Source organism: Balaenoptera ricei, chromosome 6 (genome assembly GCF_028023285.1).
Source record: "Balaenoptera ricei isolate mBalRic1 chromosome 6, mBalRic1.hap2, whole genome shotgun sequence".
NCBI classification, from domain to species: Eukaryota; Metazoa; Chordata; class Mammalia; order Artiodactyla; family Balaenopteridae; genus Balaenoptera; species Balaenoptera ricei.
Genome location: NC_082644.1, coordinates 119,336,603 through 119,359,827, shown reverse-complemented (window position 1 = coordinate 119,359,827; position 23,225 = coordinate 119,336,603). Strand labels below are relative to the sequence as shown.

Here is a 23,225-nt window from a genome sequence, read left to right as displayed (position 1 = left end):
TAGGGTTAGTCCTTTTTACCCGAACTCATTATAGATTCTTGATTCTCCTACCAGGATTGTATGTTCTTCCTACTAGATATCCGCCATAACAAATGGCTTGGTGCTTGATGTAAAAACTAAATATATTTAAAACTTTATTTCCAGACTCGTAGATTCCTTTTTTAGTAGGAATAATGAACGTCTTAGCCTGCATGGTAGTCTTTTGATTAATATCGTGTTTCTTCAACCTGAATTCCAGTTACTTGGCAAACATTCATAACTTAATTGTGGATCGTGTGAGCTGCTGTAGCTAGTCTGAGTTGATTCATTATTCATTGGTTATTAAGTGTCTTCAATTAGTCTAAATTTATATGACTTGATATTTCAACTGTAGACATGGTCAGAGGTCACCATATCTTCTTTTATTTGCTGGTCTCTAAATATTGCTGTGAAGGTGAGCCATTAAGTAGACTTGTTAGTGCTATACCAATTTCTTATTAAATTATACTTCTGTTGTAATCCTTTGAAAATAGTGAATGACTTGTCAATGTATAAGGTTCTTTTTAATTGACTTTAAAAAAGTAAGTATTTTATGATTTGGTTGAATGAACAAGAATAGCAACATTCTTTCGTTCTGTTAAAAAGCAGCTTCTTGTACTTCCCTCCAAGGGCTATAAATAGCACATCCTAAGTCTCTGGGCTTGGGTGTCCCCAAGCCCCGTTTAAGCCCCTACCCTGGATGAGTTTGGTGCGTCAGCGTGGTCCCTGCAGACTCAGCATGGTCGCGCTGGTCCCCAGTGGCTTTTGGTTGCATGTGTTTCAGTGTTGTGCCCCCACCCTTAGGGGTAGGAGGATAAGTCTGTGCTGGGCGTCTAACCTGTGATGCCTTGGTGTTAGACCCTCCAAGTGGGCGGATTCTAATGCTGCACCTGACAGGTGTTTCTTCTTTCTTGACCTTCCTGCCTGCAGATGGACACCGATGTCATTGTCCTCACAACAGGGGTCTTAGTGCTGATAACCATGCTACCAATGATTCCGCAGTCGGGGAAACAGCACCTTCATGATTTCTTTGATATTTTTGGCCGTCTTTCGTCATGGTGCCTGAAGAAACCAGGTAAAGATCTCCTTCTATACCTGTCATGCCCCACCAAGTGAGTGCTTTTTTTCATAATTGATTAACAGGTCATGTGCTGGAAGGGAAGGTCATGTAGAATTCTAAAGCTGAAATGGCTGGTTGTCACCAGCCAGATGAGGAAATACCTCAGGTACGTCCACCAGAGGCACAAATAAGAAGCATGACTGTTGGGACTTCACTGGTGGTCCAGTGGTTAAGACGCCATGCTTCCAGTGCAAGGGATGCAGGTTCGATCCCTGGTCAGGGAACAAAGATCCCACATGCCGTGTGGCACGGCCAACAAATTAAATAAAAAAAAAGAAGCAGCACGACTGTTGAGATACCTTCCTTATTTTGTTGGCTTAAAAGGATTAGTTGTCAGAGAAACTGAGTGGTAGGTACAACTTCCTGATTTTCAATAAACTGATAAACAACTTCAATCTGTGTCATAGCAGTATAGGACTAAGCTTGTGGGACATCTTTGTCTTCCTCTGCCGGTCTATAGTGACAGAACACAAGCTTCTGGTTCAGAGAACTTGTCCATTGTAAATGTGGAAGGAGGAGAGAGAATGCAGCACGTCCTAATTAGTGTTCTAGTTTCCAATGCAGTGGGGTTTTGTTTCCATATCGACAGGTAGTACGGCTCTATCAAAATGATTCAGAAGCTATATAAACACGCGAAATTTGGAATCTTTTGGTCACCCCAGTATAAGATATTCGTGTTGAAAGAATGAAATGTGTAAGCCCTGGGAAATGGAATATGCTGGCTTTCCTGTGCAGGATTAAGTGACAAGCCTGAGGCGCATATGATGCTGACTTGTCTCGTAGGCTTTTCCTGGGGAGAAAGAAATGGCCTGTCCATTAATTTCGAGGAGCTTTATGTATACTGTGGACTTGGGGTTTTCCATAGGGTCTAGGTAAGGCTAGATGAATTAAATTTTCTATTTCTCCCACTCTTAGCTTTTTAAGCTAATTTCTGGATGGTAGTTTTTCACTCTGTAGTTACAAATCTGCATCGCTAAGACTACAAACTGATTTTAAAACGTTCTCGCGCATTCGTTCCACAAACATATGAACGCCTCTTACGCATCAAGCCCAGTGCGAGGCACTAATGAGGGTACAGAGGTGAGTGAGTCAGTGCTGTTCTCAAGAGACGCGTACTGAGTAGGGCCGTGGAGAAGCATGATTACAGATTTCAGAGAGTACCGTTGTAAAGGTGGTTCAGTATTATGAGAATGTCTGGGGTCCTGTTTTAGGGGTGACTGGAGAGGAGGGCAGAGATTAGATCAGTGTGAGCCTTAATGGGTCACTCTGAGTAGATGGGAGTTTATCCAGAGGCCATGGGGAGCCACTGATGGATTTCAAACAGGGGTGTCCGGTGTGTTCAGATTTGGATTTTAGAAAACCGCTCTTACTTACCATCTTTGGAGCGAGGTGGGAGCACACGTACGCGGAGAGTCATGCTGGCAGCCCTGTGCTCGTGTCTGTTTCACACACATCAGTCTTGTGTCCAGCTTGGTGACTCCTTTCAATGGTTTTCTTTTTTAGGCCACGTAACGGAAATCTATCTCGTCCACCTCCACGCCAGCGTTTACGCTCTCTTCCATCGCCTGTATGGGATGTACCCTTGCAACTTTGTCTCCTTCCTACGTTCTCACTACAGTATGAAGGAGAACCTGGAGACTTTTGAAGAGGTGGTCAAGGTAAGTAGCAAAAACTCATTTATTAGCTACTTAGCATACTGTGTAAATAGGCTGCATTTATAACTTTTGTATTAAATGATAGGGAAATTTTGAAAAGAAATTCAGCCTTCTCCCTGTGCTGCCCACTGCCCCCAGCCCTGGTAACCACTGATCTATTTTTTGCCTTTATAGGACTTGCCTGTCCTGAACATTTCATTTATATGGAATCATATAATATGTGGTCTTTTGTTAACGGCTTCTTTCACTTAACATAATGTTTCGGGATTCATCCACGTGTGGCATGTATCAGTAGTTCATTCCTTTTTATTGTCAAATAATATTTCATTGTGTAGAAATACCACAGAAGTTAAGCCTTTTATAACTTGTCAACCCAAACTCTTCTAGCCAATGATGGAGCATGTGCGAATTCACCCAGAATTAGTGACTGGATCCAAGGACCATGAACTGGACCCTCGAAGGTATAGAAACTGAACTAGTGACAGAATTTTATAGGCTCACTTAAGAAATTGAAAATGTGACCTCGGAGATGTCCCTTTTGAGGTGTTGTTGGGGGAGCATGTTCTTCTATTTATGGAATCATTCCATTTTAAAGGACTCGTACAGTAAAAAAACTTTGTATGCGTGAGTCTAGAGCATATTCCTCACAGGCAGGATGGAGGAGGTGCAGTGCAGGCACCCGCGCCGCAGAACCCCGGAAAGGCTCGCAGCTCAGTGTGATTGTGCAGGGCGGGCGCTGAGGGGTGTGGCTGGAACCAAGCGCGCTGTGGAGAGTCTGGACGTCGAGTGGCCGGGCCCCCCGGGTCCCTTTCTCTGTCCTGCTCAGCCAAGCGACTGCCATCCTCCACGGGGCTTGGCAGAAGTGCCCAGGTTCCTTCTCTGGGGAAGTGGAACCTGCAAGGCTCCTGATTTGAGGACGCCAAGCATGATGGAGGGTGGAGCTGAGTCATGACTGGAAAGGAGGGACCAGGGTGAAATCCTACACACTGAGCTGTGAGAGGCTCAGCCCCTCCCCTCCGCTTCTCTCTGGCTGGCTGCCAGCCTCATGCTCCCCAGGCTGGGGAGTGAAGCCTTCTGGGGGAGAAGGGGTCCACGGGTATTGACATTGGAGGATCTCCCACTGGGAAAGGTGGCTCACTGCCTGATCCCCCTTCAGCCAATTTCACTTCTCTACGAGCCCTCCTTCTGCCACACGAACCTCAGGTTAAAGCAACTTGCTGTGAGATATATGTAGAGAAACATAGCAAATGTGTAAGAAAAGTTTAGTAGTAACGCATGGATACTTGTGTAGCTGCCACTTGGCTGAAAAAAATGGGACATTAACCTCCGCAGTTGCAGCCATCTTTCTCCCTGTTCCATGTCTCACCTCAGAGGCACCTACTATTCTTGCTTTTATTTTAATCATTCTCTTTCTTTTCTTTATAGTGTGACCACATGTTTGTTTCATTTTGAAAAGCTAATTAGGAAGCAAAGTCTGGCCTTGGAAAAGGCCGTCTTGTCATCATGAGGTGAAGGTTCCCAGGAGGCGAGAGGAGGAACTGAGTGTCTGAGTCTTGGTTGGGCGTCCCCTTCCTTGAGAGTTTACAGGAGTCCCTTCCAGGGAAGTCGGCGGGCAAGGTCATGAACAAGTCCTGGGAAACATAAGCCTTCCCCTAGTCAGGGCATCTGGCGAGGCCAGATAGTGAGGGCCAGGGGCTGGATGTGCTGCCGAAATATGGCAGAGGGAGGGGACTGCTCTGTTTGTGCTCCTGAACTCACTGCGGCTGCTTCCAGGAATAGGTCAGAGCAGAATCATTCTGTGGGATGAAATGAATGTCCTCAGCTGATCCTGGCAGAGAAGGGAGAGTAGGAACTTCATTAGTGCATAACGAGACAAGCTCAGTACCAACAAGTTATCGTCACCTAGACACTCCCTCAGTTAGAAAGAGGGTATGGTGGCAGCAGAAACCTTAGAGATGGCCTGCAGCACGCTTGTCTCTTGGCATGTCTGTTCTGATCTGACCGGGTTGTCTTCTGTGCCTCGTACACAGCTATCATCTTGTTCTCCTGGGGCTTCTCTGTGCCTCTCTCCTGTGCAGGTTCTCCCATTTCCTGTATCTCATGCCTTCTTTTTTGGGTCACTCTTATTTTCATGGAATATATATCTTCTAGTAGCTTTTAGAGAAAGGATGTCATTTTCTGTGTAGGTATAGATTTCTAGATTGGGAGTCATTCTCATTCAGCAATTTGAAGGCATTATTCTATTCCTGCCTTGCCTCCAATGCTGCTATTGAAATCAAAAGAAATTTTGATTTCTGATCATCTGTGTTTACTGTCTTCTGTTTGTTCTTATAATATTCTGAAATTTCCTAGTGATGTCCCTTGATATGAATGTGTTCTCATTGTCCAATCTGGAAGCTCCTATCTTTAAATTCTAGGAAATTTTCTTTAATTATTTGTGCTTGATTTCTTTTCCTTGACTGTCTCTGTCTTTCTTACTGGAACTCTTAGTATTCTGCTTGGGACTTCCTGGAGCGGTTCTCTGCTTTTCTTTGCTCTCCTCTTCTCTTTAGGAAATCTTCCTAAAGGTTTCCTTGTCTTTAGCTCTTAATCTTTCTATTATAGTTCATTTCTGCCACGTTTTCAATACCTAAGAGCTCTTTTTAGTCCTCTGAATGCTCCTTTTTTACAGTAGTCTGTTTTTATTTCATGGATGCAGTCTCTCATGTCTTTGATAAGATTGATAGGTGTTTTGTAAGGTTTTCTTTTCCCTACATAATCTGTTTCCTTTAAACTGCTCTTTTGTTGTTCTTTTTAAAAATTTGAGGCTTTCTGCAAAGATTGGTTTATATCTGGGTGAGGAGACTAAAAAGCTCTGCTCACAGGGATGGGGCTTGTTGACTTTGAGCTTCCTTGTAGGTCGATCTGAGCATCTGTTGGAGACGCTGATGTCAGTATTGGTTTCCATTTGAGCTGGTCGGACTTTTTCAGGAAAGGGTCTTCTGATGTCTAGTCTGGCAAGGATTTGGCTACTCCTAGAGGGAAGAGGCTGCTTGGTGGGGAGAGGTTAGTGGTCTTGGCATTCAGAATGTACATGCTCACTTAATCCTCTTGTTTGAATAGTACTCGTGCCCTCAACCATTTCTGGAGTACCTCAATCCCGATACTCTCTGTTTAACCTCCTCAGAGAATAATCTGGATTTCTGGTGAGAAAAGTGGGAGTGTAGAGTCAGGGACAGAGTCTCAGGGCTCTAACTGCTCCTCAGTAGATTTTACCCTGTCTTGCTGATTTTAGCTGCCCTCACCTACCTGTCACTCATCTCCAGAAGTACAGGTGTACAGAAGTACTCGACGTATACAAATTCTTCAGCTTTTTAAGGGTTCCTCAGTATAAATCAGGTTGACTTTTAGCTTTGAAACACTGGCAGCTTAGGATTCTGCTTTCCTGGATTCACTGAGTCAGTCACCACTTGCCTATCTGCTTTCTAGTTTCAAAAACGTGGTGCTGTTCTCTTTTTTCTCATTCTTCTCTTTCTTGTGGGTTTATATTTAAAAGGAAACAAAGGAATCTTTACTCTAGGCTTGGTGGGGTTTGGGGAGAGTCTACAATTGGATGTGTATGTCCAATCTACTGTGTTAACTCGGAAGCCTCCTGGATCAACTTACGGAGCCTCCTTCACCTTGGATAGATGGGTCATCTGGCCTTTGAAGGAAGTTCTAACACCAAGGATAAGAGACCAATGTAAAGAGAAGAAAAAGGAGCTAGAAACAATGATAATACAGAGAGCAGAAGAAAACATCTACAGTAGCTACAGAGAGGAAGCATTTGTGCATATATAAAGGTCAGGATGCCACAGAAGGGCACAGTCAGAGACTAAAGAAAGCACTGTTGAAAATGAAAAATGATAGCCAAAATAAACATTACGGGCTTCCCTGGTGGCGCAGTGGTTGAGAGTCTGCCTGTCAATGCAGGGGACACGGGTTCGCGCCCTGGTCTGGGAGGATCCCACATGCCGCGGAGCAACTGGGCCTGTGAGCCACAATTACTGAGCCTGCGCGTTCGGAGCCTGTGCTCAGCAACAAGAGAGGCCGCGATAGTGAGAGGCCCGCGCACCGCGATGAAGAATGGCCCCCACTTGCCGCAACTGGAGAAAGCCCTCGCACAGAAACGAAGACCCAACACAGCCATAAATAAATAAATAAATAAATAAAATATTTAAAAAAAAAAAATAAATAAATAAACATTACAGTAAAAGAATTGAAAGATACAGTTGAGAATATCTCAGAAAGCAGAATCAAAGGCTAGAGATGAGTAAAATGAAAGAAGAAATTTAAAATAATCAGTCCAGGAAGCCTAGTAAAGAAGAGTCTTTAAGGGGGAGGAGAAAACTTTGGTGGGGGAAGAAATTGTGAAAGAAATAACAGAAGAAAATTTCCAATACAAGTACAAATGATACAAGAAAATACGATAATACAAGAATTGAAGGAAGTGAGTTTCCAGATTGAAGGTGCTTATCTAGTTCCCAGCACAGTCAATGAAAAAGAATGCTACTAAGCCTCAATACTGTGAAATTTCAGAACACCAGGGATAAATCTTAAAGAGAGAAAAAACCAAAGCTATAAAGATCAGAAATCAGAATGAGGTTAGCTTCTGAAACACCTTCAAAATTGAGAGAAAAAAGGTTATCAGCTTAGAATTCTATACCCAACCAAACTGCCTATCAAGTATGAGACATTTTTAGATATGCAAGGACTCAAATTTACCTCGCATATACCCTTCCTCAGTGAACCACTGGAGCATGTCTTCCACGAAAACGAGAGTAAAATCGAGGAAGACACAGAGTTCACAAAATGGGGGACCTGACTTAGGGTCTTGGTCAGGGGAAGTCTTGGTATAACACAGCAATGTTGAGAACAACCAGTGGGAGAGGGAGGGCTCCAGCAGGGAGCTCTTTAGGAGAGGGTGAAAAATCCTGGTAGACTATTTGCATTTCATTATGAACAAATTATATTAGGCATTATTTCAGAACTGCTGGAGCCACATTAGGAAGGATTAGTAATAGACACACAGAAGACTGAGGAAAAGGAACAACAACATTCAAACTCCAGGAGAAACTAGATTGAGCAGCAAAGGAAATACTGTAGTATATGAGTAGTGCTTATCTAGTCATTATAATGAATTGTTCAAAATCAATTTTGAAACAACCAAACAATGATATACTATTTTGCGAGCACTGGGGAGAAGGGAAAAGGATATACGGAAGTGACCTAAATCCTCACCTACCATAAGGACCTTAATAGTTGATGTCTTGGGACATCCCTGGTGGTGCAGTGGTTAAGAATCCACCTCCCAACACAGGGGACACGGGTTCGAGCCCTGGTCCGGAAAGATGGCACATGCTGAGGAGCAACTAAGCCCGTACGCCACAACTACTGAGCCTGTGCTCTAGAGCCCGTGAGCCACAGCTACTGAGCCCGCATGCCACAACTACTGAAGCCTGCACGCCTAGAGCCCATGCTCTGCAGCAAGAGAAGCCACCGCAATGAGCAGCCCTTGCACCGCAACGAAGAGTAACCCCAGCTCGCCGCAACTAGAGAAAGCCTGCGCACAACAAGGAAGACCCAACACAGCCAAAAAATTAATTAATTAATTAATTTTAAAAAATAGTTGATGTCTAAAAATTCAGACATCAGGAAATTTGAAGCATAGAAATATGGAGGTAGGGTAGCAACTCAGCTGGAAGCAGCTAAAATTGGAAGCTGCCCAGAAAGTTCCTTCATGCCCTTTGAGAGGTGTTCAGTCTCCTCTCTCACTCCTGGCAACCACTGATCTGCTGAAAGCATGCTTTTTCATGGTGGTGTAATAAGTTTTCTTCTGCAGAATCTACCTCTTTGGTTGGACCTTTCTTCTTTCTATTACAAGCTGTGATGAGTGTTGTCCATCTTGATGTATGTCTATTTCCATAAGCTAAATTCTTAGAAGTGGAACACTGGATCACATAACAGGACTCCTTAGACAATTCTTCAAATATCCTCAGGGGCTTTCTCTCAGTTTGAGACTTGCTGTGCTGTATTTCTGGTCTAGGGATGGATTAGAATCCTGAGGCTTTGATAGGAGACCTTAAGTCAGCCTCAGCTACCTGGCAGTTTCCAGGTCTCCCTCTTGTTTGATTACCTTTGTGCCAAAGGAGAGTTTCCCCTGGTGACTGCTCTGCATAGTTTGTGTTCTGTTCTGAGGCTATGCCTGGTCTTTTGTTGATGGAATTTTTGTTTCGGATTAGTTTCTGATAACTTGATATAACCATTTAAAATAGGGAGGATATAGGTTTGTAGAATGAATGGCTAATTCTTTATATCATAGTGCTGATTAGTGCTTGGGCTGGCGTGGTCCTGCCTGTTCTTTGCTAGTCAGAGTTCAGTGGCTGGCATTGAGGTAGCACTCTTCAGTATTTGATGGCTTGAATAAATGGATTATAACTTGCACTTCTTGACTTTCATTGCCTTTTACAGGTGGAAGAGATTAGAAACACATGATGTGGTCATAGAATGTGCCAAAATCTCTCTGGACCCTACCGAAGCCTCCTATGAAGATGGCTATTCTGTGTCTCACCAAATCTCAGCCCGTTTTCCTCATCGTTCAGCCGATGTGACCGCCAGCTCTTATGTTGACACACAGAATAGCTATGGTAAAAAGTGACTTTGGTACTTATCTGCTTTACAACTTTGTCTCTAGAAAGCATTGTTTATTTTTGTTGACTTTTTTTCCCTTTCCTAGAATAAGACTTAGTTCAGCTCCTAGGAACTGTTTCCCAAATATTTAAAATTTGAATTTGCCTCCATTTTCCCCTAAGTTTAATTTACAGTCCCATGTCCTTGATCTCCTTCTTGATAGTATGTCAACAGACTTGGGATGTGTCAACATTTAACAAAGAAAATGGATTAAAGGATTTGGCTTCTAGGCTCCAGCTCATAAAGGAATCTTAGATTTTTTCAGACACTTTTAGTGAGGCCCTCTGGGCTGTCACGTTGACACAGTTTTGAATGAATCTGTACAATTCAGAATTGGATTCATGTAAAAGTCTAGGCTTATCTATAGGTAGCACCCAGCGAAGTTGTCATACAGGTTGTGCTTTTTCAAGTTATCCTAAAGCTTAACTAGACATCAAACCTTACTAAACTTTATTTCCAAAGGGTATTTAAAGAGGCTTTTAAATTATCAAATGGTCTCGAGGACCATAATTCTTTATCAGAATAATCTGAAGCCACACACTGACCCCCCCTGTGTTCTTTCCCTTCCATTGTAGGGAGTGCTACTTCTACCCCTCACTCCACTTCTCGGCTGATGTTGTTAAACACGCCAGGGCAGCTACCTCAGACTCCGAGTTCCCTGTCGACACGGCTGTTAACTGAGCCGCCACAAGTATGGTGTCAAATAGTGTGCCTGCTTTCTTCTCTGCTTGCTGGTGAAGCTGACCATTTGGGTCAGGATTTAGCCTATGGTTGGGAAAATCTCTCACTGCTCATTTCAGGAGTTAGTTTTTAAGGATGCATGACATTTGCAAGAAAAGTTACTGTTGCCACTTGAGTTTCTCTTGGAGTCTAGACTTACAAAATGCAATGTGTCTCTTGATAAGGCTTTAATAAGATGCCTTTTTCCAGTTGAAAGGCTAAATTTAAGATCATTGGTCATGGACTTAAACCTCGGGAGGTTACCCTCGGGGGTATTCGTTAAACCTCGGGGGGTATACCCTCGGGGGTATTCGTTCCTCATCGCTGACCTGCCTTATTAACTTCCAGACTACTCTTTGGAGCCCATCTGTGGTTTGTGGGATGACCACTCCTCCAACTTCTCCTGGAAATGTCCCACCTGATTTGTCACACCCTTACAGTAAAGTCTTTGGTACAGCGGGTATGTATGTCTTAGGTTAGATTTGACTGGTTGGTTCGGGCCAGCCTTTTATGATAAGGAACTATCTCTTAGGTCGAATAGTGAGTTTGAGAGCCATTTGTAGTAGTAAACCTATTTTTGACAATACAAACCCCTGGAGCTTTCAGAACACATAAAGTGAACCTAAAAAAAAAAGAAAGACTGATCTAGATCCCCAGAAAGTTAACTCTGGCAGCTTTCTTTGCAGTAATAGTTAAGCTGAAAAAAATTTGGCAGTTTTCCTAATTGTTTTACTTCCTCAAAGTGTGTATATTCTGCTCTTGTCTCTGAGCAGGTAGAAAAGGAACTCCTCTGGGAACCCCTGCAACCTCTCCTCCTCCAGCCCCACCCTGCCATTCGGATGACTACGTGCACATTTCACTCCCGCAGGCCATGGCCACAGCCCCCAAGAAGGTTTGCCTGGGCTCCTCTGCTGCCCTCCCCACCCGCCCACCCAAGCACAGTGACTTGCTTCCAGCCTCACTTTGTGAAGCCTGTTATGCCAGATAGAAGTTTGACCTAGAATGTAATGGGTTTGAATCAGATCAATTCAAAATAGACTAACCAGCAGCTCTCAGAGTGTGATCTGCTGACTGCAGGGGTCTCAAAACACTTTAAGGGCATCTGCCAGGTCAGAACTACTTTCATAGTAATATTAAGTGGTTATTCGCCCTTTTTACCGCATTGGCACTTACACTTATGGCACAGAAACAATGGTGGGTAAAAGGGCTGGCCCCTTAGTATAAATCATACTCTCCTAGTAGGCATTGCATTCTTCTTCCTCGACGTGTTCTTTCAGTTTAACAGAAGAAAAGAAACAACAACAACAACAACAAAACAAACCTTGAGTGTTCCATAGAAAGAACGCGTATGTTTAATATTGTTTGTGATGAAGTAGGAAATAGACATAAAGCGCCTCGAGTGCATACCAGTGTGTGGTGGTCACCACAAGCACCTGTGCCATTATTTGAGTTAAGAGCTGAACTAGTTGCTTTTTTTTTCATGGAGCAGCAGTTTTATTTGAAAGAACAACTGGTGACAAACTATGGTTACTCATACTTGAGTGTCTGGCAGGCAGTTAGCTTCTTAGATGACAAACTGGGTCTGTCACTTCAAGATAAACAACTGACGGTATTTGTTGCCAGTGATAAAAAGGTGAAATTAGAATATTAAAAAACTGATATCTGGCACCAAGAGCTTAATAGTTTCTCCAAGTCTTTTATGATGAGATTGAAAAGTCTTGGGAAGCTTGGTTAATAATTTGAGTTTTTGATATTGTATAATGAAATGTTGCCACACTTAGAAGATCTGCATAACTTGGTGACCCATTCTACATGCCCAGTGTATATGTTATAGAATCACACGTAGGTAAAAGACGCATTTGGGGGACAAGGCAGACCAGGGGATCTTGACCCAGTGTGAAGAGTGAATTGCCATGGTTTCAGATTCTGCATTGTAACTAACCTGGAAGAAACACCCCTTGTCGAGTTCTAGTGGAGCATCAAAGATGCTCATCCACCGTTATCTAAGAAGTCTGTTTATTTTTTATAACTACTTATCTGTGGGCTCTAGAGTTTCCTTCATACACTTGAGCCAGAATAACCTAGCAGCAGAGCAGAGGCAGACATAAGAACCCAGCTTTCTTCCCCTAAGCCAGATATGAAAGGGATTGCAAAAATGTGAAACAGCTTGACGCTTCTCACTAAACTTATTTTTATTTATCATAAAACTATGTTATTTATGTTTACATGTATTGGGTCGGTTTTTTTCGGCCGCGCCGCACATCTTGTGGGATCTTAGTTCCCTGACCAGGGATTGAACCCGCGCCCTCAGCAGTGAAAGCCGGAGTCCTAACCACTGGACCTCCAGGGAATTCCTGGGTTTGTTATTTTTAAGTGAATTAATAATTTTAAAATTCTGTTTTAGTTTGTAACATGGTAACTATCAATAGGTATAACCACATAAACAAAGTCCTTGAGATTCTCAATAATTATTAAGAATAGGAAGGCATCCTGAGACCAAACAGTTTGAGAACCATGGGGCTAAACTTTAAACTCCTTTATAATATGCTAAAATTTTAGGTGTTTAGGATATTTCTCTAATGTTAGAGAACATGTACACAATTTTCTGCCTTGTGATATAAATGGTACCTGTCTTTTCAGGAAGAGAGAACAGATTCTGCAAGGCCCTGTCTACATAGACAACACCATCTTCCGAATGACAGAGGATTAGGTAAAATCTCTGGGTAACAGTAGACCTTGCTTGATTCTTGATGGGTTATATGTGGAAACAGGGAAATTCTGGAACACCACAAATCACTGAAGCCCAGAGATAACGAAACATATAATTAATTCTAAAAGCCAGCCTAATAACAACATCCCCCAAAGCTTTTAAGTACCTGTGTTTTGAGCTGGTCAAACTGTGGCTTTATCTGTTCTCTGAGATGTTAAGAACAGAGAGTTATATCTTCTGTGGGATGATTTTTTGGTACCTTTAGTTAGATTATTGTAATATTTTGGCTTTCTGTGGGAGCTTCCTCTCTTCAGCAGAAGGAATCATAGTAGACCCATTCTGTTACAGTGGAAGCAGTTTTCACAGTGACGGGGATGACCAGTGTGTGTCTTTGTCTTTGTTTCTCTTCAGAAGAGCTACCTGGGAGCAAAGGGTCTGTCACTCTCAGTGATCTTCCAGGGTTTCTAGGTGACCTGGCTTCTGAAGAAGATAGTATAGAAAAAGATAAAGAAGAAGGTAACATGTGCGGGATTCTGGGCTTGTGTGGGATTGCTGCGAGTTGATAAAGCCCTTGTTCTGCCCTAGTACCAGGATTTAGCGTCAACACACACAGGCTTGCTTGGTCTTTCTTCTCTTGGGGGAGGAGCTGGGAGTTGTATTCTGAGTCCTGTGCCCGGTAAAGGGAGGCCACTGTGTACCTGTCCCTCTGGGGGGCCCAGGGCGGCGTGCGGCCCCACACTGCCTGGCCTTCCCCAGGTTGGCCTGTTGACTGTGCTGTCTCTTCTCTCCCTCCCTGCTCGCAGCGGCAATATCTAAAGAACTCTCTGAGATCACAACAGCCGACGCCGAGCCCCTAGCTCCTCGCGGAGGCTTTGACTCTCCCTTCTACCGGGACAGTCTCCCGGGCTGCCCGCGGAAGACCCACTCAGCCGTCTCCAGTGCCCAGGGCACCGGTGCGAACCCTGAGCCTCTGAACTCCACCCTGGACAGGCTGGGGCCTGACACCCCAAAGCAAGCCTTTACCCCCATAGAGCTGCCCTGCGGAGGCGCCGAGGAGAGCCCTGCCGGGGACAGAGAGCGCCAGGCCTCTCTGGAGAGCAGCATCCTCGCTCCCAGCCCTTTTAAGATTCCACCTCAGAGGGGAGTGGGGTTTGGCAGTGGGCAGCCTCCCCCATACGATCATCTTTTTGAGGTGGCACTGCCAAAGACTGCCCGTCATTTTGTCAGCAAGAAGACGGAGGGACTGCTAAAGAAAGCAAAAGGGAACACAGAGGAGGACTGCACGCCCTCTGCCTCCCCCATGGAAGTGCTGGACAGACTGATACAGCAAGGGGCGGACGCGCACAGCAAGGAGCTCAACAGGTAAGGCGCGGCAGCGCTGTTCTCTTTTTCTTTAAACGTTCCGTTTGATTATAAACTACAAGAAGCCGGTGGTTGGAAACAGGAATTATTCTTGTGCTCGCCAGAGGCAGCTGGTTCTCTGTTTTGTCAGGCGTCCTCCTAGCCTGTTGCCTTTCATGTACATGAATGTGTGTATCCTCCGCACAGGCGCGTTAAACTCAGGTAATTCCTTAGGTAACAGGCCATTTAAAAATGAGTCGTTTATATTTGGGCTGTTCCGTGCCACTGTGCTGTGAGGAAGCTCAAATGCTTTCATCTTTGCTCTCTGGAAATTTGAGGATGAGGTTATGGTGTTCAAATAATACAGAAAGAGCAGTCACAAAGTCTCCTTCTCCAGCTGCAGATTTGTTGTTGTTCTGTTTTGGTAACATAGTCCATTAGATGGAAGATAAAAGCCGTCAGCATCTCAATGCAAGTTCATGGTGGCCTGCCCCTGCTCACATGGCTTAGGAACCTGTCAGAGAGCGCTGTTTTCACCCCTTCTTTATTACACTTTTAGAGGTGATCTGGAGAAAGAGTAAGGGAATCACTGGTCCACAGTGATGCCATTTCTAAACAGGCTCTTAGGGAATGCTAGTTTTAATTTTTCTTCTGTAGAATAACCTAAGGTGGAATTTGACAGATAACTGTAATGTTTAAGATCTCTTTTTGAGTGAAGTTTAGTGTAATAGACTCAGGTAAATTACCTGCTTTTTCCTTAACCTTGGGTGACAGTAGCTTCTCAACAGAGAGGGTTGAAAACAGCTCTCAGTGTGTTTGATCACTCAGTTGCCTTGGAGAGCTGACCAAAATTCAGAGGCTACAGTATGAGCTCCAAGTTAGGGCCTTTCCACTCTGGAAACTTGGTCGTGCTTAATGGGGGCCCCTTCCATCTACTATAAGGCCCCTCCTCTTACCCCAGGTGGGCTTTGTGTTTGAAACTTTCTCATGCCTGTGCACTTGTGACCACAAGGAAGTGATCTAATGTTACTGCAATTAAAAGTCCAGTTAAGTTTTTCTAGGTAAGATCTGTAACTTTGTCACTCAAAAACTTTTTTCCTAGGTTGTCTTTACCCAGCAAGTCTGTCGACTGGACCCACTTCGGAGGTAAAGTTGTTACTTTAGCTCCAAATCCAGCCCATAGAGATCCTGCTTGCTTGTTGCCTTTTCTCTCCTTGAAGGAGGTGCCCTGTAGGAAACATCTCCCCTTCCCTACTGCTCCAGCCAGGTTATCTGCTTGGGTACAGAGTCTCTCACATGTTGCAAAGTCAGCATTTCCTATTTTTGTAAAGTGGCAAGTACCACGTGCTTGAGAGCAGAAGTGCAAAGAGGCAGGCCTCATGCCAGCCTTCCCTAGAAAAGATCCAAGTGAAGTGAGTGGTGCTGGGACAGTTCTTGAGCAAGAACCTACCAAGAAGCAAGAAAAGGAGTCATAGATAGATAGCTAGCTAGCTAGCTAGCTAGCAGATTTGTGGGGAAAAACACTTGGAGCTCTCAAAGAGCCATCCTACATTGTACCCCTGTGCGTTCCTTTAAAAGGAAGATGGGTAGTAGGTACTGCCCCTCCCCCTTCCCCAGTGAGTGACTGTGGCTGGAAACCAGGTGGTCATTTGCAAAGTGAGTGACTTTGTTTCTTCGAGAATCGAGAGAATCGAGAATCGTGGCCGGGGCTTGACTGAACGCTATGTAAAAGGCATCTCTGCCGCCCTCCCTCTGCTTTACAATCAGGCTCCGCTCCCTCAGATGAGACCCGCTCCCTCCGTAACCAGTTGCTCTTACTGCACAACCAGTTACTCTATGAGCGTTTTAAGAGGCAGCAGCACGCGCTTCGGAACAGGCGGCTCCTGCGCAAGGTGATCAGGGCAGCTGCTCTGGAGGAGCACAACGCTGCCATGGTGAGCACCTCGGGGCCCGGGCGGGGCTCGAGGCCAGAGCTCTCCGTCCTGGCGCCGCCCGCTGGCGCGGCCTGGGGCAGGTCACTCCGTCTCTGCGGTTAATACGCGAACGGCCACATCCCGAAATTCCCTTGCAGCTCTTCGAACCCACGGGGACAAGTGTTTTTTTTGTGTCTGTTGGTCTGTAATTGGCTATGATGGTAACAGAGGGAAAAGATGATTTTGTTTCTCCAAAGGTAAAACCAGCTCTCCTGGAGCAGTTTTATGGCAGAAACTTGGAGGGCAGTTAAGCCAGTCAGACCTGGAGAGTGACCTTGGCTCTAACACTCATTACCTTAGGAAAGTCATTTAGCCTCTGGAGGCCTCTGTTACCCGTTGTGTAAAATGAGAAGAATAATCGCAGCATCTGCTTTCTAACTGTGGTGGTTAAAAAAACCGTGTCAGTAAGCATTTGCCCATTGCTGGTACAAGGTAAGCTTTCAGTCAGTGTTCGTCACTTTAGTGACCTTGGCCAGTACCAGCACTTACTTCAGTGCTGGGGCTTAGGACTTTTGAAAGTATCAGGAGCAAGTTGATCGCTGAGAAAAGTCCTTTAAGCAACTTTTGATCCATTTGCTAGCTAATGTGGAATTTGGAAACCCTTGACCAAAAGCCAAGTTAGACAGCAGTGAGCTGTCAGATTCTGGGCCTGTGGTTAGCTCGTGCCTGTTCAGATGAAGCGTCTGCAGCACACATTGTACTTGAGGGTCACTGCCCATGCTGGAAGGCAGCTAAAATGATGGCCTCTTTGGTCTCTGCTAGAAAGACCAGTTGAAGTTACAAGAGAAAGACATCCAGATATGGAAGGTTAGTCTGCAGAAAGAACAAGCCAGATACAGTCAGCTTCAGGAGCAGCGAGACACGGTGGTCACCCAGCTCCACAGCCAGATCAGACAGCTTCAGCACGACCGGGAGGAGTTCTACAACCAGAGCCAGGAGTTACAGGTACGAACTGCAGCGCCCAGCAGAGGCCGCCAGGAAAGGGCGGGAAAGCACCTGATTCATCTCTGAAATCGTGGCAGGTAGATTTCACATCTACATTTTATTTAGGGCAGAGAGTCCCCAGCTTTCTGGGTTCACAGTTCTGTTAGCATTTCAATAATTTTTTCCTGGTACTCCACAGCCAAAAGAAACATCTAACTGTTCTGCCCAGTAAGTAGATCCAGACAACTTAGGATTTAGGTCCTAACGACTTAGTAGCTGTTAGAAAATAATACACATACTTTATTTTTCAATTTTCAATCTCATTTTTGAGTGACCATGGTCACTTACAAATGCAGTATGTGTACCTGTTGGGCACTGCCGAGTCTCAGGCCTTGGAATCAGATGAGACACTGACGCCCTCAATTCCTGTTTCACATTGGTTTTCTCATGGTGATGTTTGTCACAGCAACCACCTACAAGCCCAGCTTTGCAAAGATAATACGTGTTCCACAGGCACGTAGAACACCTGATACTGAAACGCTGAGCTCCCTCTAGCTAGTAGTTCACATCATGACCAGTAGATGTCGCTGTGTTTCCCTCGAAATTTAAAACTAGCCCCACAGCGCCTCTGTGAGCCTGCTGTGTAGCCCTAGGGCTCTTTGGTGCACAGCTGGGGAACTGCAGATTTAAGGTTTTTTTTTGGTTTTTGTTTTTCCTTTTGATAATCAGTCAGAAACTCAGAAATTAACTATAACTTACTTTTTAAAACTAAGAAGTTAGTTTTAAGCCTGATGGCCCAAGAATAGTAGAGCAACAGAGGCATGAGGCTTTCCTGGTTCTCTGTGGGCCGATGGCCAGGTGCACCCGTGGCCTGGCCTGCTGGCACTCTGTAACTTCCTGGCACGTCTCCTTGGGCAGACCAAGCTGGAGGACTGCAGGAACATGATCGCGGAGCTGCGCATAGAACTGAAGAAGGCCAACAGCAAGGTGTGCCACACCGAGCTGCTGCTCAGCCAGGTGTCTCAGAAGGTAAGAGACGGGCAAGCTGGGCTGAGCTCACACCACTGCTGATGTTCTTCCTCCAGACAGGACACGTGCATTACTTGTGTGTCTGTGTCAGGCGTTCCCAGCAGGGAGTGACGCTGCTCCCCTCCCCCCAGGGGACACTGGGCAATGTCTGCAGACATTTTTGGTTGACGTTTTTTGTTTTGTTTTTTATTTATTTTTGGCGGCGTTAGGTCTTCATTGCTGCACGCGGGCCCCCTTTAGCTGCAGCAAGCTGGGGCCACTCTTCACTGCAGTGCGTGGGCTTCTCATTGCGGTGGCTTCTCTTGTGGAAGAGCACGGGCCCTAGGCACACGGGCTTCAGTAGTTGTGGGACGCGGGCTCAGTAGTTGTGGCTCGCGGGCTCAGTAGTTGTGGCTCGCGGGCCCTAGAGCGCAGGCTCAGTAGCTGCGGCGCATGGGCTTAGTTGCTCCACGGCATGTGGAATCTTCCTGGACCGGGGCTCAAACCCATGTCCCCTTCATTGGCCGGCGGATTCTTAACCACTGCGCCACCAGGGAAGTCCTGGTTGACATTTTTGATGCTACTGACACCGAGTGGGCAGGGGCCGAGGTGCTCCTCAACATCAGACAGTGCGTGGGTGGCCCTGCAGCAGGGGACTGCCTAGCCTGAGCCCTGGTCTGTGTGTATCCCGGGAACTTGTTCTCAGTACTTCGTTTACATAAATGTGAAGAGTTCGTTCAGGCTTCTGAGCTATGATCTTTTCCTCTTTGGAAGTCATTGCACTCGTATGTAAATCACTTACTCAAGAACCTGTGGGTTTATCCCAGGGCTTTATCCCCCTGGACCTAACATCCCTGCTGTGGTGGTTGTGTACATACCCATCTCCTCGAGGTGCCCTGTGGGTGGCCAGTTTTGATGTGGAGCATTTGTGCCTCTTCCCCTTTGCATAGGGACAATTTTGAAGTACGTTTCTGTCCATTTTTGTTGCCCTTGTATGCCTTCCTCCCCACCAGCCGTTGTGCTGTGGCCTTTGAAGCCACGGGGGTTGTTTACACTGACTCAGCCCTGAAATAGTGTGCTCCTAGCTGGTTCCCTGTTTAATGTCCATTTGCTAGCTTTGTGTCGTCAGGTCTTTCACTTCGCTTGTTTCTGTGTTTTTGCTAGCTCTCAAATAGTGAGTCGGTCCAACAGCAGATGGAGTTCTTGAACAGGCAGCTGTTGGTTCTTGGGGAAGTCAACGAGCTGTATTTGGAACAACTGCAGAACAAGCATTCAGACACCACAAAGGTATGTGGGCTTGGGGAGCCAGACCCTACCTGGGATGCTGTTAGGACCCAGGCAATATGCCTATGGCACAGCACAGAGAATGGCTTATGAATTGTTTCCTGAAAGATGGCGTGGCAGACCTAGTGTCATTTCCACCTCTCCCTGGTCTGGCAACACAGGCACTTTTCAGCTATCACACAAGCTTGTTTCCCTTAGTTGGGTTGCTTTGAAATTAAATCAGTTATATGTGAAAGCACATAATGGTAATTGGTACAGACTAGATGATAAAAATGTTTTTCTTCTTTTTTTTTTTTTTCTTTTTTTTTTGACCACACCGCGCGGCATGCGGGATCTTAGTTCTCTGTCCAGGAATCAGACCTGTGCCCCCTTCATTGGAAGCGTGGAGTCTTAACCACTGGACCACCAGGGAAGTCCCAAAAGTGTTTTCCTTCTCTTACCCATACCCCCTTCTTTAAAGAGAGAGAGACAGGCTGACAGATAAAGAAAAAGGATGGGGAGCCAATTCTGTTTAGCATATAACTCTGAGGGCTGTAGGTTTATACTGCTATAAATATTTTTTTTCTTCGTAATGTTGAATTTAATTTCAGCAGATGGTGGTTCAGTCTTGGCAACAAGGCCAGCGTCGGGATGATCTTACATTAATTAGTGCCTTACCAGTGGTGTCGAGGCAGAAGTTTTATGTCACTTTATAAATAGCCTCGGGTAATGTTGGTGAATGAGTTGGGAATGGAATTTTAAGAATAAATGCTTAGATGCCTCCTGTCACTAACTTCTTCATCACACACAGGCTTTCTTTTTAGGATTTTTTGGGCTTGTGCTTTGTAAAGCTTTTTTTTTCTTTTTCCTTGGCCAAATGTAGGGAGTAGTCTTAGAATCAGAGAGGTGGAATTTTCATAATAGTTATTCTTATTTCTCAGCTTCTCTCAACTCTCAGATTCAGACTCCCTTTAGAAGGATGTTAAATGTGGAACTTTCTCTAGAAACCAGCTCTCACTTATTTTGGAAGTATAATGGCCTCAGAGAAAGAAAGAAGGGAAAAGAGACCTGAGGGACTGGAGAACCTCTGAAAAAGCTTACTTAAACACAGTCCTAACTCTCCCAAGAGAAATGTGGATGGGCGCCACGGTGCCGTCTTTTGGTTGGAACACTTACGCCCTTGGGGCCTCAAGCAAGCCACCTGACCTCTTTGGGCCTGGCTTCACAGTTCATAAAATGCGCATGGTGATACTGACTTGCAAACCTTCAGCCATAAGCAGCAACAAAAAAAAGACTACACTGGCTTAACCATAAAGAGTTTCATTATTTCTCTTGACAAGAAGTCCCGAGGCAGGTGAGTTCCAGGTTGGTCAAGTCAGCAGCTGAGGGACAGCAGCAAGGAGCCTGGTTCTTTCCACTCTTCTGCACCACCCGACCTATCCTCTCAACCTTGTCTTTGGGCTGTCTGTGCTCCTGGTTGCAAAGTGTGTGCCACAGTTAACACTGTCACAGGTAGATGTCATGATGTCCCCTGGAGGAGGAGAGCATCGCCTCCTGCAGGTCTCTCTCATCAAGGAAACCTTTCCCAGGAACTGTCCACCAGACCTCCCACCCTTGTTATTGGCCACGATTATGTCATGTGTCCATCCCTAGCCAGCCATGGCTTTGAACCTGTTTTTGGACCTGGAGCTGGGCTTCCTCTTGTTCAGTCCAGTAGGGGACGAGAAATGGGTATCTGAGCCTCAGGTGGGGAATGGCTGGTAGGTACTGGGTGTAGCCCCTCTTACATGGCTGTGAGAGTTAGTGATAGCGCATAGATGTTCCTAGTTCAATACTTTGCTTGATTCTCCGTAAATACTTACTGTCGTTTCCGACAAAAGTTCAGTTTGTTCACCTAACCTATGCCGAAGTCTGGAGCCATTAGGCATAGCCGGAACAGCCACATTATCTGGTCCCAGTCCTGAGCTTAACTCGATCCCATTCTGACCGAGGAAGCATTGGACTTGCTGGTCATCTTCGAGGTGGGGTGCCTTCAGGGAAGCTCATCTCCTTGCTCCTTATGGTTTATTATCTTTTTTAAAAAGACAACGTATGGTAATTTTAAGTTTATGTATATTTTACCACCATAAAAAAGCCACACAACACAAACGTAGCATATACTTGTTAGAAAAGCATCCTTTCCACCTCTCTTCTGAGCATAGTGCACACTTGCTGTTTCCATCGGTCGGCAGGCAGCTTGTCTTCCTGGCATGATTGACAAACCTTGTCAGGGTACCTGGTCTGCAGATGTTCATTCCTGTTGCGTCTCAGGCTTTATCTTAGTTGGTATTAGGGGAGGGAGAAGAGTAGAAAAGAAAACAAACGACCCACACCGCCACCGCGCTGAACCACACCTCCACCGCGCTGAACCACACCTCCACCGCGCTGAACCACACCGCCACCGCGCCGGCCCACACCGCCACCGCGCCGGCCCACACCGCCACCGCGCTGAACCACACCTCCACCGCGCTGAACCACGCTGCCACCGTGCCGGCCCACACCGCCACCGCGCTGAAATCATAACTGAATATTGGCGTGTTTTCAGAATGTGTGTGTTAACATGGTTGATCACACTATTCACGTGCCTTTATAATCTGCTTTTTTATCTTTTACTGATACACATAATTTTTTAAAACTTATTAAATAGAAAGTGTACTTTAATTTACTTATTTTCTTGACGTTAGACTTCATAGTTTCTAGTTTTTTGCTCTTCTGAATATGCTGTGCTGATTATTTTTGTGCCCAAATGTCTATTCATGTTTCAAATGATTTCCTAAGGGATAGATTTCAGGGAAGGATTAGTAGGTACTTACTGCCAGCCTACTTTCCAGAAAGTTGTACTAGTTTCTATTTCCACTAGCAATATACTAATAAAGTACCTTCTCAATGTTTGTTACATTGCTTTTGCAAAGTGGGTATGGCATTTTCATTTTCTAAAAGTACTAACTCCAATTCCTTTTTTTGTTTGTTTGTTTTGTTTTAAGGAAGTAGAAATGATGAAAACTGCATATCGGAAAGAACTAGAAAAAAACAGAAGCCATGTTCTCCAGCAGAATCAGAGGCTGGATACTGCTCAAAAACGGATTTTGGAACTGGAATCTCATCTAGCCAAGAAAGACCACCTTCTTTTGGAACAGAAAAAATATTTAGAGGATGTCAAACTCCAGGCAAGGTAACTTGGAGGGGGAAGGGTTTTTGTTGTGATGTATTTAAGTAGAACTTCCCACATTCTGGGGTGGTCTGTATCTTTCAGAGGACAGCTGCAGGCCGCAGAGAGCAGGTATGAAGCTCAGAAGAGGATCACCCAAGTGTTTGAATTGGAGATCTTAGATTTATACGGCAGGTTGGAGAAGGATGGCCTCCTGAAAAAACTTGAAGAAGAAAAAACAGAAGCAGCCGAAGCAGCGGAAGAAAGGTAGGAGCAAAGAGTCGGCAGCCGTGGCCTTGTCGTGAGGCTGCCGCTGACAGAGCGGGGAGGCATCGTGTGATGTTAGCAGCGGTCCCAGCCGGACAGGCGAGCCTGCAGCTCTCAGCTGCGTCCCTCAGAGCACCCAGCCATCCTTCTGAGTTCCTTGTCCTGGGGCCCGAGTCACTTGATAATGGTCCTGGGAAGCGTTCCTATTTAAGATCGCCGTCTGATATCCCTGGTTGTGGCTTAGGTTTCTCTTCATGAGCTCTCAACACGGGAGTCCTCTCTTCTAGAACGCAGAGCGGGCCGGCAGAGCTCAGCGTCGGTGCGAGCGCGC

At 45.4% G+C, this 23,225-nt stretch overlaps 1 protein-coding gene across 5 annotated transcripts in view; it reads left to right on the top strand.

Moving 5' to 3' along the window:
- Nucleotides 1-23,225, top strand: part of TSC1 (TSC complex subunit 1) — a 48,512-nt gene that overhangs the window by 19,775 nt on the left and 5,512 nt on the right. For all 5 annotated transcript variants that reach the window (XM_059925927.1, XM_059925925.1, XM_059925929.1 and 2 more), the window contains 17 exons: nt 949-1,093; nt 2,642-2,796; nt 3,181-3,254; nt 9,283-9,458; nt 10,077-10,192; nt 10,570-10,681; nt 10,995-11,113; nt 12,862-12,931; nt 13,343-13,447; nt 13,735-14,293; nt 15,375-15,418; nt 16,040-16,206; nt 17,008-17,190; nt 18,088-18,198; nt 19,342-19,464; nt 22,464-22,651; nt 22,733-22,894. In XM_059925927.1, the coding sequence (XP_059781910.1) occupies nt 949-1,093; nt 2,642-2,796; nt 3,181-3,254; nt 9,283-9,458; nt 10,077-10,192; nt 10,570-10,681; nt 10,995-11,113; nt 12,862-12,931; nt 13,343-13,447; nt 13,735-14,293; nt 15,375-15,418; nt 16,040-16,206; nt 17,008-17,190; nt 18,088-18,198; nt 19,342-19,464; nt 22,464-22,651; nt 22,733-22,894 (2,609 nt within the window). The remainder of the gene's footprint in view (nt 1-948; nt 1,094-2,641; nt 2,797-3,180; nt 3,255-9,282; nt 9,459-10,076; nt 10,193-10,569; nt 10,682-10,994; nt 11,114-12,861; nt 12,932-13,342; nt 13,448-13,734; nt 14,294-15,374; nt 15,419-16,039; nt 16,207-17,007; nt 17,191-18,087; nt 18,199-19,341; nt 19,465-22,463; nt 22,652-22,732; nt 22,895-23,225) is intronic.